We start from the raw sequence: 18,962 nt of genomic DNA, 5'->3' as shown, positions 1-18,962 counted from the left end.
GAGAGTGTGTGCAAGGGATTGACTTACAGTGATGAACCACTGAATCTAATTTGGGTATGGTGGGAAGAGAGAAAGTGAAGGGAAAAGAATAGTGAAAAAGCATCAGGGTCATTGAATGGTTGGAACAAATTTAGTAGAGTAAGTGAGCTAAAAAGATTGTTGAAATGGTCTAGAGTGTGACACTTAATATTTAGATAATTTAGTTAGTTTACTTGGAAATGATAAAGTTTAGATAGACTAGAATCAATAGCGGAGACTAGTAGCTCACAGAGACTTCTCTGGTTTCTTGATTGAACATAGCTATATGCATTCCCATTGACTTCTGAACCACCATCAGTAAGTTTCATCTTAGTGGGAGTCCTTAGGCTGTCCCTTTCTCCAAATTTTGCCCTAAATTTTTGGCTGACTGGCCACTTTGTTGCTTGCCCCAGCTAATATACTCTACACATACTAATCTTCTCTACTTGCTTCCCACTGTTACCTCTTTGTATTCAATAGGATCCTTGGGCAGGGACTTTTCCACGCTATAAAGTCACTCCCCTCCAGTGGGGCAGCAGAGCTTACAGTCCACACAGACTGCTTGCCTATCCAGGGTTCAACTTCTGAGCCACAGAACTGGGCTGTGAGACAAAGGTGGATAAAAGCAGCCACTCTTTTTTACTGAGATTCATGTGGACTTTCTGGAATAAATATTTCCCAACAGTATGCTCTTTGGCCAATTTCTAGAGATTATTTTTGTAATTTTTGCCAGTTTTATTGCTGCCTTTTGGTGGTGAGTGAATATACCAAGACCCATAAATACCCATTCTCAAAGTCCCATCTGAACAAAATTATTTTGAAGTAAAATTTGTTCAAAAATTTTGGGAACCATTACAGACCAAAAATTATTCTTGATTTGACTTTTTACAGTCTACAAAATATGAAAACTATTAAGAAGTTATCTCATCCTTTTTTTTTTTTTTTTGAGACGGAGTCTCTCTCTGTCACCCTGGCTGGAGGGGAGTGGTGCAATCTCAGCTCACTGCAAACTCTGCCTCCCAAGTTCACGCCATTCTCTGCCTCAGCCTCCCAAGTAGCTGGGACTACAGGCACCCACCACCACGCCCAGCTAATTTTTGTATTTTTAGTAGAGATGGGGTTTCACCATGTTAGCCAGGATGGTCTGAAGTTACCTCATTCTTAATACCAGTTTTAAGTGGAATTTATAACTAGAACAGTGATGCTGTTATGTTAAGATGAGGACTGATCACCTTCACTTGCTTGCTTATTGATGTAGCTGAACTCTTGGCTAGAAAAAAGAAGGGGCTTCCTCTTTCCTCTTCAATGGCCCATTTCTGAATATTCCAAACTCAGAGACTCAGGGACCACAACAAGGAAACTGAACAGCTTTTATTTTGCTCGAGTTAATATTACATGATAAACTCAGAGTATTATTGTGAAAACACTGATTAGACACTATTTGCTTATTTTGCACAACCCTCCATGAACTTTGATGTTTACCACAAAGGACTTTACTAAACTAGCTTCCAGTTAGTACACTGAAATTCAAAGTCATGCTCATAACTGTTAATGAAAGCAGATTCAAAGCAACACCACCACCACTGAAGTATTTTTAGTTATATAAGATTGGAACTACCAAGCATGTGGCTCATGGTCAGTGTAATTCTAATCTCACGGATATCCTCTGTTGGGGGAGAAGGTAAGTTCAAAACGGACCTGAATATTTAGTTCCTTTTTCAGATTCATTTATCAGTTTTTGTGTGTATGCTTACATATTTTTAAATGAATAAATGGATGAAAATATTTTAAATGAGTTATAATATTAATCTATTTTATGGAAATACTTTCTAACATGCAATTAGCAGGAAAATAGAATAAAATTAGTTCTCTCCATCCTCTAAGTTGCAAAGGTAAATGGCCACCAAATAGAGAATGTAAAGAGGAATTAAATGAGGGAAAATCTGCCATAATAATGGTGGCAAGGTGAAGTATTAGTGTAATTCTGCATAAACTCTGCAATGCCACTAAACAGAAAAATCAATCTCAAAAAGATTTGGCCACCTTCAAAATGCTTTTTGGATTTTATTTTCCTAGATTTGATCATTTAAATTTTAAAGGTCATTAAATTGGAGGAATTCCCATTTCAATCTAATTATCCTTCAACAGAGGGAAATATATTTTACTGAAACAATAGAAAATATCATGTATATATAAACCAGTGAACTGTCAAGAAATTGTTTCTTCTGAGCTCTTAAATGTCAAGAATGAAGTAATGTATCACCTCTTTATTAATACTACAAACTGCTTCTTACGATATTTTATAAATGGTCCCATTTTATTTCATGTTGAAATTAAGGCCACCATATCAAAGGAATTGCAAACAAAATCTCCACCAAGTTCTAGGATACTAAATAAACTATGTCTGTACATGGAAGTTTGATCACTATGCTTTACCCTTTGATTTCCAGAAAGTTTTAACTTTACTGTTTTGCTCTTTCCTAATGTTTACAGACCTTTGAAGTTTTATTTGAACAGTTTCTCGTCAGTCCTGACATAAGAGAAAAACATGAACAATAAAATGCTTTCCTTTAAATATTTGCCCTTAGAAATGTTGCAAAATATTATTTCTATTGGCTTGAAATTCTTTTTTTTTTTTTTTTGAGATGGAGTTTCACTCTTGTTTCCCAGGCTGGAGTGCAATGGTATGATTTCGGCTCACCACAACTTCCATCTCCCGGGTTCAAGCAATTCTCCTGCCTCAGCCTCCCAAGTGGCTAGGATTACAGGCATGCACCACCATGCCTGACTGATTTTTTATTTTTAATAGAGATGGGGTTTCTCCATGTTGGTCAGGCTGGTCTCGAACTCCTGACCTCAGGTGATCCGCCCACCTCGGCCTCCCAAAGTGTTGGGATTGCAGGCACGAGCCACCACACCTGGCCCTTGAAATTCATTTTATTTTGTTTTCACTTTTAATGCTGAGTTGTAATCACAGGAGTGCGATTGTATGAGTGTATTTGATTTTTCTTAAGTCTGTGTTTATGGTATTTATTAAGTGGCTTATACACCTATTACACATGGCATTACACAAGGATTTCTAAATAGGGGGGAAGCAGTGGAAAATAAGTGAAAAATATGAGAGAAATATATAGAATTTTGACAATTCCTAACCCTCCCCCACCAAAAAAATGTTCAAGCTTCAATCCAGTCTCTGGGAGAAACTTCAGTGAAATTCTATCTAAAGGTTGCCTAGATGTTAAATGATCTGTAAGTGTGTGTTACACTGTCGTTTAGGTGTCTATTGAGAGACATGCCAAACAGCAAAAACAACACACTGAAGCAACACATTTTTATACATAGAAAACTGCATGCTTCCAGTAGCAAAATATTTATCAAGCAATATGTTGTGCTTCATGTAGCAAAGAAACTGGAAGAAAATGACAACCCTAACCATACCTCACTGCAACTTATAGTGTCCTAAAGAAAAGCAAAACATAAATAGGCAAATAAATTGCAAGGCTATATATAGGTGACTGTGAGTGTGTGTGTGTGAGTGTGTGTGTGTGTATAAACAGTCATGCATCACTTAATGATAGGGACACGTTCTGAGACGTGCGTCCTTAGGTGATTTCCTTCTTATTCAAACATTATAGAGTGGACTTACACAAACCTAGGTTTTATAGCCTACTACGTAACTAGGCCATATGGTATAGCTTGTCGCTCCTAGGCTGCAAACCTGTACAGCATGTTACTGTACTGAATACTATCGGCAATTGTAGCACAATTGTAAGTATATGTTTATCTAAATATAGAAAAGTACAATAAAAATACAGTATAAAACATTAAAAACGACAGACTTGTATAGGGCTTTTACCATGAATAGGATGTGCAGGACTGAAAGTTGCTCTCAGAAAGTCATTACATGAGTGGTGAGTGAATGTGATGGCTTAGGACATCACCATACACTACTAGAGGTGGTATAAACACTGTATACTTAGGGTAAACTAATTTATTTTATTTTATTTATTTATTTATTTCAATAGTTTTGGGCGAGCAGGAGGTTTTTGGTTACATGGATAAGTTCTTTAGTGCTAATTACTGAGCTTTTGATGCACCCAGGACAGACTAAATTTATTTCAAACTTTTCTTCGATAATAAATTAACCTTAGTTTATGTTAACCTTTTTACTTCATCAACTTTAATTTTTGTGTCTTTTGAGATAATATTTAGCTTAAAAAAACATTGTAGAGGTGTACAAAAGACTTTTTCTTTCTGTTCTTGTGCTATAAGCTTTTATCTTTTAAATATTTTACATATTTATTTACTTTTTGAATCTTTTTGTTAAAAACAGACACAACCACACACATTATCCTCGGTCTACAAAGGGTCAGGATCATCAGTATCACTGTCTTCTTCCTCCGCTCTTGTCCCACTTGAAGGTCTTCAGGGCAGTAACAGGCATGGAGCTGTCCTCTCCTATGACAACAAAGGTTTCTTCTGGAATAGTTCCTGAAGGACCTGCCTCAGGAAAAATTAACTGTTTTACAGTTAATTTTTTTAATGAATAGAAGAAGTGAACTATAAAATACTGATAACAATTATACTATATGAAATACATTAACCAGTAACACTTCTATATTATCATCATCAAGTATTACGTACTGTACAAAATTGTGTGTGGCATATTTTTATGTGACTAGCAATGCTGTAGGTTTGTTTACACCGGCATTGCCACAAACATGTGAGTAATATATTTCACTGCAATGTTATGATGGCTATTAGGTGATAGGAATTTTTCAACTACACTATAATCTTATGGGTCCGCTGTCACATAAGCGGTCAGTCATTGACCAAAATGTCATTATGTGGTGAATATCTGTACGACTGTATATATGTATGTGTGTGTGTGTGTGTGTATATATATATCCCAGAAGAAATATATTCATAATATTCTATCAGAATGTTGAGACAAGAAAAATTATTTTCTACTTTTGAAGTGGGTGGTTGTGTAAAGGAAGCTTGCAAAAAGACATTAGCACTCCTAGCTAGCACCATTGCAGATATGCACAATGAATATTTGATGAATGTCATAGAGTTAGTTCTGAAGCATAGGTACAATATAACTGGGTGATGAAAACCAAGTTATTCTGGATAGCAAAGAATATGTAGGTACAAATGTATGAAAATAAACTACTATAATTTTGGAGGAGTGAAGGATAATTGAGAGTTATGGTAGGTTAATATTATCAAGACGGGAGTGTTTCCCTCAATACCTTTACCAAAACTATCTAATGTCAAATTTTAAACAGTTAAATAATCAATTTCAGGTTTCACAGGGTGAAAATATTTCAAATATTGTGCAACATTAAACATTACTTCTAGATAGATGAAAAAGAGAAATTTCTCTTGATTTATCCGCTTAATTTCTGCACACATCTTCCAAATAAGATGAAAAATAAAATTATTTCTTATGCAGCAGTACTATATTGCAAAAAGATTTTGACATAAAAACAAAGAGCAGTATTATATTGACGAAATATCTTGAGCTAAATACGTACTCAAAGATAAAGTATATCAAACCCATAGAACGTACAACATCAAGAGTGAACCCCAACATAAACTATGAACTTTGGGTGATAATTATATTGACAGTGAGGGAGGTTATGCATGTGGTAGGGAAGAGGAAGTGGTATACAGGAAATCTCTACCTTCCACTCAATTTTGCTGTGAAAAACCTGTTAATAAAATATAAAGTTTGATTAAAAAAAAGTGTGTATATATATGTATGTGTACCCAAAGAAAGAGTCAAAAAGTATGAAGATTTCACCCATTTTCTACATTGTTTTAATTTATCTTGCACCATCGTGTGTATGGATGTATATATACATATATACATTAGTCCTTTAGTATCCTCAAGGAATTGGTTCCAGGACTCTACCCACCCCCAGTAGATAGCAAAATCCAAGGATACACAAGTCTCTAAGAGAGAATGATGCAGTATTTGTACATAACCTGTGCATATCCTCCCATACAATTATTTTATTTTAATTTTCTTTTGAGGCGGAGTCTTGCTCTGTCGCCCCCAGGATGGTGTTTAGTGGCATGATCTCGGCTCACTGCAACATCCCCCTCCTGGGTTCAAGTGATTCTTCTGCCTCAGCCCCTCGGGTAGCTGGGATTACAGGCGTGCACCACCACGCCTGGCTAATTTTTGTATTTTTAGTAGAGATGGGGTTTCACCATGTTGGCCAGGCTGGTCTCAAACTCCTGACCTCAAGTGATCCACCCACCTCAGCCTCCCAAAGTGCTGGGATTACAGGCATGAGCTACCACACCCAGCCCTCTCATACAATTTAAGTAATCTCTAGATTATTTATAATACCTAATACAATGTAAATGCTATACAAATAGTTGTTATATTGTATTTTTAATTGCATTATTTTTATTGTTTTATTGTCTTTTTATTGTTTTTTTCCCGAATATTTTTGATCTGCAGTTGGTTGAATCAGAGGATGTGAAACCAGTGGGGCTGACCATATATATATATATACAAGTACAAATATATAAATACAAATACACAAATACGTATTTGTATATACAACATTAACCAGAATTTAGCTCTAACTTTATCTTGAGTTGTTCTTAGTGATTTTCTTTATTCTCTCAATTATTTCCACTGAAACTATATTAACTTTGTAACCAGAAAATGTTCAAAATGATATTAATAAACAAAAAACAAAACTAACTACCCAACATCTTTTCTGCACCAGAAAAAAAATAGGACAGAGTTTCTGGTGGAGATACCTATGACAATCAATAAGAATAGAGAAAAGAAGTAAATTGAGAGCTAAGAAAAACCCTATCACTCCTCTACTGTATACTATGTAGATCAGGAAGATTTGCTACTCTTACACTCTGCCTTCATTCTTAAATTGTTGTGTGAGGGTTTTCTTCTTGAAGACATTGCAGGAGAGTTCATATTTCATGTCACTCCAAAATATAAATTTTATATTCATTAACAATTACCTCCTCAAATACTCATGTACTCTTAATTAGTGATGTCTTTTCATTCCTAATTTGGACACTGGAAAGCATTTAAGCTAAAGGCATTTAAGCTAAATGAAAGAAAAAAACTAAACGAGATGATTAAAATATAATCTAGTGATTTATTTATGTAGCTTATTATGTAATTCTTCAGTTTTGTGTTATTTTTCCAGCAACGTTCTGTGATTTTCCAAAAATAAACCATGGAATTCTATATGATGAAGAAAAATATAAGCCATTTTCCCAGGTCCCTACAGGGGAAGTTTTCTATTACTCCTGTGAATATAATTTTGTGTCTCCTTCAAAATCCTTTTGGACTCGCATAACATGCACAGAAGAAGGATGGTCACCAACACCAAAGTGTCTCAGTGAGTAAATGCCCTGTTCATTAAATGGATGTCATTCAGTGAATAGAGAAGGATGTGCCAGACAAGATCATAAGGTCTTGATAATCACAGGTGCAGTGACCAGAGGAGCTGGAAAGATGGGAGATGTAGCCCTTCTATTTTGAGATGGCTCCTATGAGAATCAATGAAGAATAAATATGTCAACTGTCTTGCATTAACTGGAAATGCTCTACATGTTGAAATATATTAATTTTTTTAAACTGATGATTAATATATTTGACTGCTAATATTTCTTTACTAATATTCATTTGGCAGCAGCCTGATCATAGTTTTCCTTTTAAATGTCATTTTTATACATATTCTGTTTTGAATTTACCATTCTTTTGCATATTACAAGGAGGTTTAGCATTTTCACTTTTATATTTCAATAAATAATTTCTTTGGTCCTTCAAAGTGTAGCTATATTAACCCTCCAATAAATGTAGAGAGCAGACTCCAATGATAACAGGTGTATTGAAAGAGAAAACAATTGGGAGACAGATAGATGAGGCAACAAAGGAGATAGCAATAATCTTTCTCCTAAGAAACATTTATGAGAGTTAAGAGAGAAATAGATATATGAAGATGTTCTTTTGTCCCTAAAAGAGTTTATAAACATAAAATATTTCATTATAAAAAACATAGAGCAACAACATGAAATATTTTCTTCTATATATACATATAAAAGAACCAAAAATATATTTCATCATATATATAGTAGCATGACTTAACTTCTTTTGAAAATGTTTATATTTGATTTCAGCTTTGAAAGCTTTCCTTTTTGGTTTTTTGTTTGTTTGTTTGTTTTGTTTTGTTTTGTTTTTGAGACAGAGTCTCGTTCTGTCACCCAGGCTGGAGTGCAGTGGTGCCATCTCGACTCACTGCTACCTCTGCCTTCTAGGTTCAAGTGATTCTCCTGTCTCAGCCTCCAGAGTAGCTGGAATTACAAGTGTGCACCACTATGCCCGCTAATTTTTGTATTTTTAGTAGAAACAGGGTTTCACTATGTTGGCCAGGCTGGCCTCGAACTCCTGGCCTCAAATGATCCACTTGCCTCAGCCTCCCAAAGTGTAGGGATTACCAGCTTGAGCCACTTCACCCGGTTTATTAAAATATTTTAAAGTGCAGTTGTACTTTTTCTTTGCTACTTCCATCTTGTCTATTAATCCGTTTTTGATCTTTAGGACTGTGTTTCTTTCCTTTTGTGGAAAATGGTCATTCTGAATCTTCAGGACAAACACATCTGGAAGGTGATACTGTACAAATTATTTGCAACACAGGATACAGACTTCAAAACAATGAGAACAACATTTCATGTGTAGAACGGGGCTGGTCCACTCCTCCCAAATGCAGGTCCACTGGTAAGTACAATGCTGTTCTCTCAGATGCTGTTATATATTATAAAGTTTAAAAGAAATAAATCTTTTTTTTACAGATTAAATATAGGTTAAATAAATATAGGTTTTACCGCATACTTCTATCATTATTCATTTGATTCTCAGCTCCAATTGTGTCTAAGTGGATGTGCAATAACATAGTTTGCCTACTTATATAAATCAAATATATGTGATAAGTAAAAATGTTAGACAAGAATACACCTTGAAGATAATCCCTTGAAGTTTAAGTAATACCTGTGTGTGGTTTATAGTATCAGGTTAGTTGACAAGAAATGGTTACAAAACTGATGTATTGAAGTGAAAATAAGTCGAATTCTAGTTAAAATGTCTTATAAGTAAGACAGCACTTAATATTTATCTTTATTTAAATTCATATGCTCTATTCGATAAATCATCAATTCCTAAGTTTTAGAAAGTCCATACTTCTGAGAGGTATGTTTATTTGTGAGTAGCTTCGCATTTGGAAAACGATTCTTTTGGAAACCTATGGTATAAATGATGGCACTTTCCAGTCCTGTGTGAACTCTTGTAATTCTTCATCTTTATAGCTCCTCAGTAATTGTTCTTTGCCCAGCCCAATACAATTCCGTCCTACACTTGCACAGCTCAGTATTCAACGAAAAACACAAGGAGCGCCATGGAGACTTCTATAGATCTTTCTCTTCATACCACTTTCTCTCTGCTGCTATGCCCAGTAACTTCTGGCCACCATAGTCTCCAAGACTGACCTTATTAGTCTCAACTAAAGAAGACCACTGAGTTCTTGCTGGGTTCTCCCTCACAGCACAGAGTCTAGAAAAGGCCTCCCAGCAAACAGATGGGGCTGTGTGCTATGGTAGTTTGGGATTTCGAGGTTTTTTCATTTTCTTAGTCATCACGGTCATGTGCTGGGTGATTTTTGGTGTTCTTGAAATACGTTTTGTACAGTTTTCTAATTTTTTTCCAGTGGGAGGCTATGTTGATACCAGCTACTCCATCCTATCAGGAAATAGAATCCATGGTATGCTTTTCAAAAGATGTTATGTTATCAAATATTATTCCACATCTTCAATTCTCAATTTTAAACCTCTAGAGCAGGGCACAGTGGTGTGTGCCTGTAGTCCCAGCCACTGGGAAGGCTGAAGCAGGAGGATCACTTGAGCCCAGGTGTTCAAGGCCGCAGTGAGCTATGACTGCACCAGTGCACTCCAACCTGGGCAATAGAGTGAGACCCTGTCTTCACTAAATTTATACTTTTAGAAAATTGAGTCTTCTTAAAACAGCTGAAACTGACAGTTTTTCAGTAAACAGTGAAGTCATAGCCTCTTTCTATTACTAGAGGATTAAACATTATTAACATTTGCAAAAAAAAAAAAAAAGAACAAATGTTATGAATACCAGAAAATTCCAGTGATTGAATAGGGTTTAGGATTTATAGGTTTCAGTGATGGCATAAATATTTCCATGCTCTCTCTATGTCATGAACAAGCTCTCTTCATTTCGTGGGATGATGGCTATTGTCAGCCCAACAATTATAATTTAGAAGCTTGACAAATTAAGTTTGACCAGCTGTATCCCATACAAGCTAGCTCTTGTGTACAGTCTATAAGACTTTGTTAGGCTTTGATTAAGTCTGTTGCTTTGTGACACAAAAAATATCCTGGGTTAATTCATGTTTTCCCCATCTAAGAACTAGAATCAACCATACCTCCAGTAAGTTCTGGTTCCATTCAGTGCGTAATGACATTTAGAAACTAAGTTGCCAAAATAAACTTGCTTCAAAACTTAGCAAATTTTATTTAATCTGACAAAGAACACATCTTTTTGTTCAAGTTCTCAGAATATTGCTACCTTTCCCTCTCTGCCTGTCACTTATTCCAAAAGCGTAAGGCAACATATTGAGGTTATCAGAGTAGATGGAGGAAGTCAGAATCTCCAAAGTGGAAGAATTTAGTGAACACTCTATGTCCAAGGTTGAATGGTAGCTCAAGAACACTGTGGAGAGTTAATAAAGTTTCAGGGCAACTGGACTCCTAACGATAGCTGCACAGTCTGTTTTTTCACATAAGGTAACATTTTGCAAGTTATGGTAATCCATGTTGCAGGGATTAGTACAGCGCAATCTCTGGGGGCTGTTATTCCATTTACAACACCATGCAATAACCATATATGAATAAAGCAGCTGGGAAACCCTACATCAGCCAAGATCATTTATTTATTTATTTATTTACTTATTTACTTATTTATTTTTTTGAGACAGAGTCTCACTGTGTTGCCCGGGCTGGAGTACAATGGTGGGATCTTGGCTCCCTGCAAATTCTACCTCCAAGGTTCAAGCGATTCTTGTGCCTCAGCCTCCTGAGTAGTTGGGATTACAGGCATATGTCACCACACCCAGCTAATTTTTGTATTCTTAGTAGAGCCAGGGTTTCACCAAATTGGCCAGGCTGGTCTCCAACTCCCAACCTCAGGAGATCCACCAACCTTGGTCTCCCAAAGTGCTGACGTTACAGGCATGAGCCACTGTACCCACACAGATCAATTGTTTTCAATGGCATTTTGTTTTTACAGTTAGATTTTTTAAAAGATGATAATCAATAAAGAATTGCCATCCAAATATTGGAATAAAATACAGAGATTTAGGGATACAAGTTTTATATAAGTGAAATGAGTCACATTCTAGTGGGATTTGCTTGAGTAAACTGCAATCAAACCATTAAAGTGCCAATAACAGTACATAAAACTAGTTACTTTAAATAATATTTATGGGATTATTAGAAAATATTTCAAATTTTTTGTATATACTTGATTTATTCAGATTATTTACTTTGTCTTGAATGTCAATTATGTAGTTTACATAAGAATTAATATATACTTTTATAAACTAACCATTAATGAAAGATGATTAAATAAGAAAAATAAACACATATTCATATACATAACTATTTCTAATTGAATCAGAAGATATTCATAATGAGTTGCTTTTTATAAACATACTAGTGATGGAGTTGAGAATAATGCAAAGGTTCAAAAAACCTAGAAGATGGGTTTTTTAGAAAGTCTGATATTTAGTTACCCGTTTGGTAAAACTGGGAATAATTTGCTTTATAATTTCCCTCCAACTTTCTGCCCATATGGGCGAAATTGGCCAAAAGAAAGGGGCTACAGTCCCCATACAAGTTCAAAACCCAGCAGGGCACTCCTTAAATCTTAAATCTCCAAAAAAGTTCTCATTTGACTCCTCGTCTCACATCCAGGACACACTGATGCAAGGGGTAGGCTTCCAAGGCCTTGGGTAGCTCCACTTCTGTGGCTTTGCAGGGTTCAGCCCCCAGGGCTGCTCTCATGGGCTGGCATTGAGTGCCTGCAGCCTTTCCAGGTGCATAGTACAAGGCTGTTGGTGTATCTACTATTCTGTGGTCTGGAGGAGAGTAGTCCCTACTCAAAGCTCCACTAGGCAGTGCCTCAGTGGTGACTCTATGTGGGGGTTCCAACCCTACATTTCCCTTCCACACTGCCCTAGCAGAGGTTCTCCATGAGGACTCCACCCCTGCAGACTTCTGCCTGGACATGCAGGAATTTCCATACCACCTCAGAAATCCAGGAAGAGGTTCCCACCTGGAACCAAAAAAAAGCTCAAATCTTGTCTTCTGTGCACCCATAGGCACAACACCATATGGAAGCTGCCAAGGTTCAATGTTTGCACCTTCTAAAAAAAATGACCTGAGCTATATGTTGGCCCCATTTAGCCACGGCTGGAGCTGAAGCAGCTAGGACTCAGCAGGGCACCAGGTCCTGAGGCTGCACACAGCAGCAGGGCCCAGGCCCATGAAAATATTTTTCCCTCCTAGGCCTTTGGGCCTGTGATGGGAAAGCCTCAAAGATCTCTGACATGCCCTGGAGTCATTTTCCCCATTGTCTTAGGCTATTAACATTTGGCTGTTTGTAACTTAAGCAAATTTCTGCATCAGGATTGAATTACTCCCCAGAATATGAGTTTTTCTCTTCTACCACATGGTCAGGCGGCAAATTTTGCAAACTTTTATACTCTGTCACTCTTGAACATTTTGCTGCTTAGAAATTTCCTACTCCAGTTACCCTAAATCATCTCTCTCAACTTCAAAGTTCCACAGATCTCTAGGGCAGGGGCAAATTGACACTAGTCTCTTTGCTACAGCATAGCAAGAGTGACCTTTGCTCCAGTTCCCAATAATTTCCTCGTCTCCATCTAAGACCACTTCAGCCTGGACTTCATTGTCCATATCTCTATAAGCATTCTGGTCAAAACCATTGAACAAGTCTCAAGGGAGTTCCAAACTTTCCCTCATCTTCCTGTCTTCTTCTGAGCCCTCTAAGCTGTTCCAACCTCTGCCTGTTACCCAGTTCCAAAGTCACTTCCACATTTTCAGGTATCTTTATAGCAGTGCCCACTGTACCCATCTACTGTATTTGTCCATTGTCACACTGCTATAAAGAACTTCTCCAACCTGGGTAATATATCAGTAAAATAGGTTTGGCCGGAAATGGTGGCTCACACCTGTAATCCTAGCACTTTGGGAGACTGGGGCAGGTGAATCACTTGAGGTCAGGAATTTGGGACTAGCCTGAGCCACATGGTGAAGCTCTGTCTTTGATTAAATATAAAAATTAGCTAGGCATGGTGGTGCACACCTGTAATCTTAGCTATTCGAGAGGCTGAGGCAGGAGAATCGCTTGAGCTGGGGAGGCAGAGGCTGCAATGAGCTGAGATAGTGCCACTGTACTGCAGTCTGGGCGACAGAGCAAGACTCTGTCTCAAAAAAATAATAATAATAAATAAATAAAATAGGTTTAATTGACTCACAGTTCCACATGGCTGTGGCTTCAGAAAACTTACAATTATGGCAGAAGCGGGGGCAGGCACTTCTTCACAAGGCAGCAGGAGAGAGACAAGCGGGCAAAGGAGGAACTTCCAAACACTTATAAAACCATCAGATCTCATGAGAACTCAATCACTATCATGAGAACAGCATGGGGGAAGCCATCCCCATGATCCAACCACCCCCCACCAGGTCTCTGCCTCAATACCTGGGGATTACAATTCAAGATAAGATATGAGTGGTGTGAGTGGAGACACAAAGCCTAACTATATCAGGTGGCAAGTATGTGCAATAAATGATGTGAATGCAAAAAAGAGCAATCTCAAGTGCTCCAGCTACCAATATCTCCTCAGTCTTCTAATATCACTCCCTTCTTGTATTTTTGAGAGATTTGGAATAATTTAATGTAATTAAGTCAAAATAGCTGATATATTTTTTCAAGTTATGAGAAAAATATTGTATAGTATTAGTTGGTTCTACATGTCACTATTTATTTATGCCTTATGGTCAATCTGGGAAGTGTTCAGTCATTTTTTTGTTTTCAGCCCAGTACTTTTTCTCTTCTCTTTCTGGATTGCCTCTCCTTATTTGTTGTTGTTTGTTGTATTCTAAAGGTCTCTAAGCTCAGTTCAGCTTTCTGTTTTCAGTCTATTTTCAGACTGGGTAATTAATATTGCTCTGTATTGAAGTTCATGAATTTATTCATCTGTCATCCCCCAATGTATTATTAAGCCTATCCAGTGGATGTTTTTTAATTCTTGTTTTACTATTTGGGTTTATAATTCCTATTGGATTTTTTAAAGCATCGTCAATTTCAACATCTGTGTCTTCTTAGTGTTGTCTTTTGTTATTAATAATTGTCTTTTCCCTTTTGAGAGTTTCCTGGTCCTTAATATGAAGAGTAATTTTTAAATTTATTCCAGATATTTTAGGTGTTATATTTTTAGTACTGGATTGCAAAAAATCTTATTTGGCAGGTTCCATTGCTGCCATGCTGGGTATAAGCCCAGGTTTCCCATTTGGCTTCTGCTGACATCATGGGTAAAGGGAGAGGTGTCTTGTTACTTGACCATGTGGGTAGAAGTCTAGGTTCCTCAGTTGACCTCTGTTTATCTGGAAGTGTGGAGGGTGGTCACTGGCTTCTTAGGATCTTTCCTACAGTATGTAAGTTATTGTTAAAAATGATTCTTGTCTTGTAAGGCTGCTCTTTTCCTGGGCTTTTGGGTATAGAAAGTAGGCTCTTCTGGGGATTTTCTTTTTTTGTCTGAACCTCATATCAATACTGGGTTGCAGTCTTCTCCAGTGTCCTATCCAGGATACAAAGGAGTCCAAAAGAAAACCCACACAACACCCTGCTGTGTCATTCCTTGAGTCGTGAAGTCTCCAGCCACATCAAATTCTCTACATCTTTCAGAGTCTTTTTATGTTCTTTTCCTTTTTTTTTTTACATTGTGTTCAAAATTTGAGTTGTACTTAGCATAAGGAAAAGGTAGAAAAGTTTGTTCCTCATTTTGCCAATACCAAGAATCCAGCAATTCCCTTTTACTTTCTATTAATTTGTATTCTTAAAATTTTTCAAGGAGTTAATGTTTCTTTTGTAAGGCAAACGAAAATAAAGAAGGAAATGACTACAGGCCCAATAAACTCCAAAGAATGTTGAATTTAAAATAAGAAACTTTCTGTGTTTTGTCATAGCTTTCTATCTGTTTAGCATGTATTCATTTAGAAAAACATTTCTTAATCCTGGAATACTATAAGCTGTCATCTTTCTTAATGCTGTATGTGTTCATTGAGTGAGGAGAAAAGAACTTAAAATTTAACTTTCAGTTCGTAGGATAAATTTTACTCCAGGAATCATTTCATTCAGCACAAATCACAAAAGCCCTGATAGAATATAAAGTGCCTTGTTTGTATTTGCCTTATTTGAACTTGTATTTTGATTTGCTCTCCCAGTAAATCAAATGATGGTTTTTTAGTTTCTGCAGAAAAATGTGGGCCCCCTCCACCTATTGACAATGGAGACATTACTTCATTCCCGTTGTCAGTATATGCTCCAGGTTCATCAGTTGAGTACCAATGCCAGAACTTGTATCAACTTGAGGGTAACAATCAAATAACATGTAGAAATGGACAATGGTCGGAACCACCAAAATGCTTACGTAAGTATTTTAATATTCTCATGGATTCTGGAAAAATCAGTGTGATGAGTCTGATATTTCACTGTTTGTAATAGAATTTTCACAGATTAACAAACAAGCATTCTGCTGAGTGCTTGCCTACCAAATGTTTATATGATAGAATGTAAAGTTTAGAAATTTTTCTCTTTATATTTATATTTTATTTAAAAACATTTAGTTGATAAATAAAAAGAATACATATTTATGTTCTACAACATGCTGATTTGATATATTTATAAAGCAATGATTACTATAAATTAATTAACACATTCATCACCACCTATGGTTACCATTGTGTGTAGGGGTGTGTGTGTGTGTGTGTGTGTGTGTGTGTGTGTGTGTGTGTGAGAGAGAGAGAGAGAGAGAGAGATGAGGACTCTTAAAATCTGCTCTCTTTTCAAATTTCAAGTAAATAATACCATATTATTAGCTATTAATGTCATTACATTTCTCTATTTGATTCCCAGTTCTTGTTCATCTTATTACTGAAAGTTTGGATTCTTTCACCAATATCATAATCAAACAAAAACAGCAATGAGAGGTTCTAAAATGCAACTATCTTAATATGACAATTGATGTTATGAATCTTTGGTAATAACATCAAATTATCATCCATTAAACATAGTACCTCATTTTTACATCATTTACCATTTTAACTTTACTTAAATCTATATTTTGTTTTTATAGCATTGGTTTGGAAAGGATTTTGAGAAATAATTCCTCAACCATCATACAACATTCTACTTGAAAACCTGAGAGCCTATGAAGATTTGCATACTACTTAATGTTTTATGTTCATTTTTTTCTACTTTCAGATCCATGTGTAATATCACAAGAAATTATGGAAAAATATAACATAAAATTAAAGTGGACAAACCAACAAAAGCTTTATTCAAGAACAGGTGACATAGTTGAATTTGTTTGTAAATCTGCATATTATCCAACAAAATCTCATTCATTTCGAGCAGTATGTCAGAATGGGAAACTGGTATATCCCAGTTGTGAAGAAAAATAGAATCAATGGCGTTACTATTAGTAAAACGCACACCTTTTTCTGAATTTACTATTAAATTTGTTGTCAATTTCATTTTTCAAGTACTGTTTTATTCATTTTTATTCATAAATAAAGTTTCGTGTTGATTTGTGAAAATGCAATTACAATCTGAGACGTGTCACAATGGTGAAGACTATCTTCACCAAATCTAAGTAACAACCTAGGAATTGTCTTTTTTTTCTTTTTAAAAAAATTGACAATAACTGTATATATTCATGGGGTACATAGTAATGTTTCCATATATATAATGTATAATGGTCAGTTAGGGTAATTAGTATATCCATTATCTCAAATATTTTTCATTTCTTTGGATTAGGAGCATTAAATATTCTCCCTCCAGCTATTTGGTACTCCATAGTATATTATTGGTAACTGAAGGAATTATATCTAGATGTTACCCCAGGTATCTTGAAATGTCAATTCCTAACAGTCACGGCCTGGGAGCTCATGTTAGCCTTCTTTCAGAGCTTGCAACTATGTATATCCACATAACTAATCAAAATAATTTGTGTTTTGGTGAGAATTAGCAACTGCAATGGCTAGTTTTATGTGTCAACTTGGCTAGGCTATCAAGCCCAGTTATTTAATCAAATGTTAATCTAAGTGTTGCTGTGAAGGAGGTATTTTATAAATGGAGTTAATAACATCTACAATAAGTTGCCTTTAAGTAAAGATTACCCTTGATAATGTGGGTGGGTCACATTCAATCAATTGAAGCAGTTAGAGTCAAAACTTAGGCTTCCCAAAGAAGAAGAAATTCTACCTCAAGACTGTAACATCAACCCTTGTCTGAGCTTCTACTCCATTAGCCTGTGAATTTTGGACTTGCATATACCCACAAATTAAGTAAACTAATAGCATATAAATATCTCTCTCTATCTCATCTATCTACATACATCTCACACTGTACATTCTGTTTCTCTGGGAAACACTAATACATCATCTTACCACTTAATTTTTTTAACCAATTAAAATCTCTCACTATCTTCCTAGGATTTGTATCACTTAATATTCACTAGACAGGCTAGTTCAACCAACTATAAAATTCTCATTTAACAAGAACAACTAAGACCTGGTGAAGAGAGAACTTTTCCAAAGTCTGACTATAAGCTGGTAATTGAACTCACCACCAAATTACAAACCATTTATTTTAAAGAATCTGTGGTTAAAATTAACCTGGCAGGCACCAATATTTTTCTGTTTTGCAAAACAGACCATATATTTAATGTTATTTCTCTAGTATTTATGGTCATCTGATCTCTAAAACCTGGCTCTTGGAAGGTAGGATCTGTTGATGAAGGGTCAGACTGAAGGAGTGCCATGATTTAAACTGTATCTTCCCAAATCTCCATCAGAACCTTTGTCACACATTTTTGGTTCAAATATTTCTCTCAATATTGCTGGGTTAAATTGTTCATTTTCTTTACTTTCCACCATGAGATGTTTTAATTTCACCAAACTTGTTAGCAGCAACCAAGAAATTGTATTTCTACTAATTTCTCCATCATATTGTATCTTATTCTAAATACATTTTTTCACAAATTCTGGAGTCAAAGTCATATAATCCAAACTCCACTCCTACTATTCATCCAGGATAATCCTCCTCAGAGGATTTTCCCTTCAAAGAAAAAGTGGATTGGTAACACCCTGGCAATAGAAGTTTGTCAGACCCTCCATCCTACCCTTTTTTTAATTTCATGGTGCCTTTACCATCTCATGAAGAGGGTGAGAAGCTGAGTGTCCATTTCTGATACCACTCTGCAACTCCTACACTGCTCAGCTAACAGCACTGATCTTGCTTTCAGAACTAACAATTCACACTTTTACCTATCATTACGTTAACTTTTAAAAGTTATTTTAAACAGGAATAAATGTCAAGAGCATAGTGAGAATTGTAACTCCCACATGTGGCTTCTGACTGTCCAAATCTGTCCTCAGAATGCATGTGGCTAAGAGAGACAATAATTGATGAGTGTCTGTCATCTCTTAAGTTCCTCCATCTCTTGTATTTTATGAGTCAATGAGCTCCCTCAGCTGCATCTTATGAAATCCAGTTATTTATTACA

General features: G+C 36.1%; 1 protein-coding gene across 1 annotated transcript; it reads left to right on the top strand.

Moving 5' to 3' along the window:
- The first annotated feature begins 1,498 nt into the window (after window positions 1-1,498).
- Window positions 1,499-16,929, top strand: CFHR2 (complement factor H related 2). The gene is made up of 5 exons (XM_054452238.1): window positions 1,499-1,699; window positions 7,218-7,412; window positions 8,615-8,791; window positions 15,642-15,824; window positions 16,658-16,929. Exons 1-5 carry the CDS (start codon window positions 1,642-1,644, stop codon window positions 16,855-16,857), a joined length of 813 nt encoding a protein of 270 aa, XP_054308213.1. The 5' UTR covers window positions 1,499-1,641; the 3' UTR covers window positions 16,858-16,929.
- Window positions 16,930-18,962: the final 2,033 nt, after the last annotated feature.

The sequence above is a fragment of the Pongo pygmaeus genome, chromosome 1 (assembly GCF_028885625.2).
Source record: "Pongo pygmaeus isolate AG05252 chromosome 1, NHGRI_mPonPyg2-v2.0_pri, whole genome shotgun sequence".
Classification (NCBI taxonomy): domain Eukaryota; kingdom Metazoa; phylum Chordata; class Mammalia; order Primates; family Hominidae; genus Pongo; species Pongo pygmaeus.
Note: the sequence above shows the minus strand (reverse complement) of the source record. Positions and strands in the feature narration are given on the sequence as shown.

Bases quoted from the DNA above. Each gene is read 5' to 3' on its own strand.
- CFHR2 (XM_054452238.1), top strand. From the start codon at position 1,642: ATGTGGCTCATGGTCAGTGTAATTCTAATCTCACGGATATCCTCTGTT. The intron at 7,413-8,614 runs GTGAGTAAATGC...TTTGATCTTTAG, and splicing joins ACCAACACCAAAGTGTCTCA to GACTGTGTTTCTTTCCTTTT. The intron at 15,825-16,657 runs GTAAGTATTTTA...TTCTACTTTCAG, and splicing joins GGAACCACCAAAATGCTTAC to ATCCATGTGTAATATCACAA.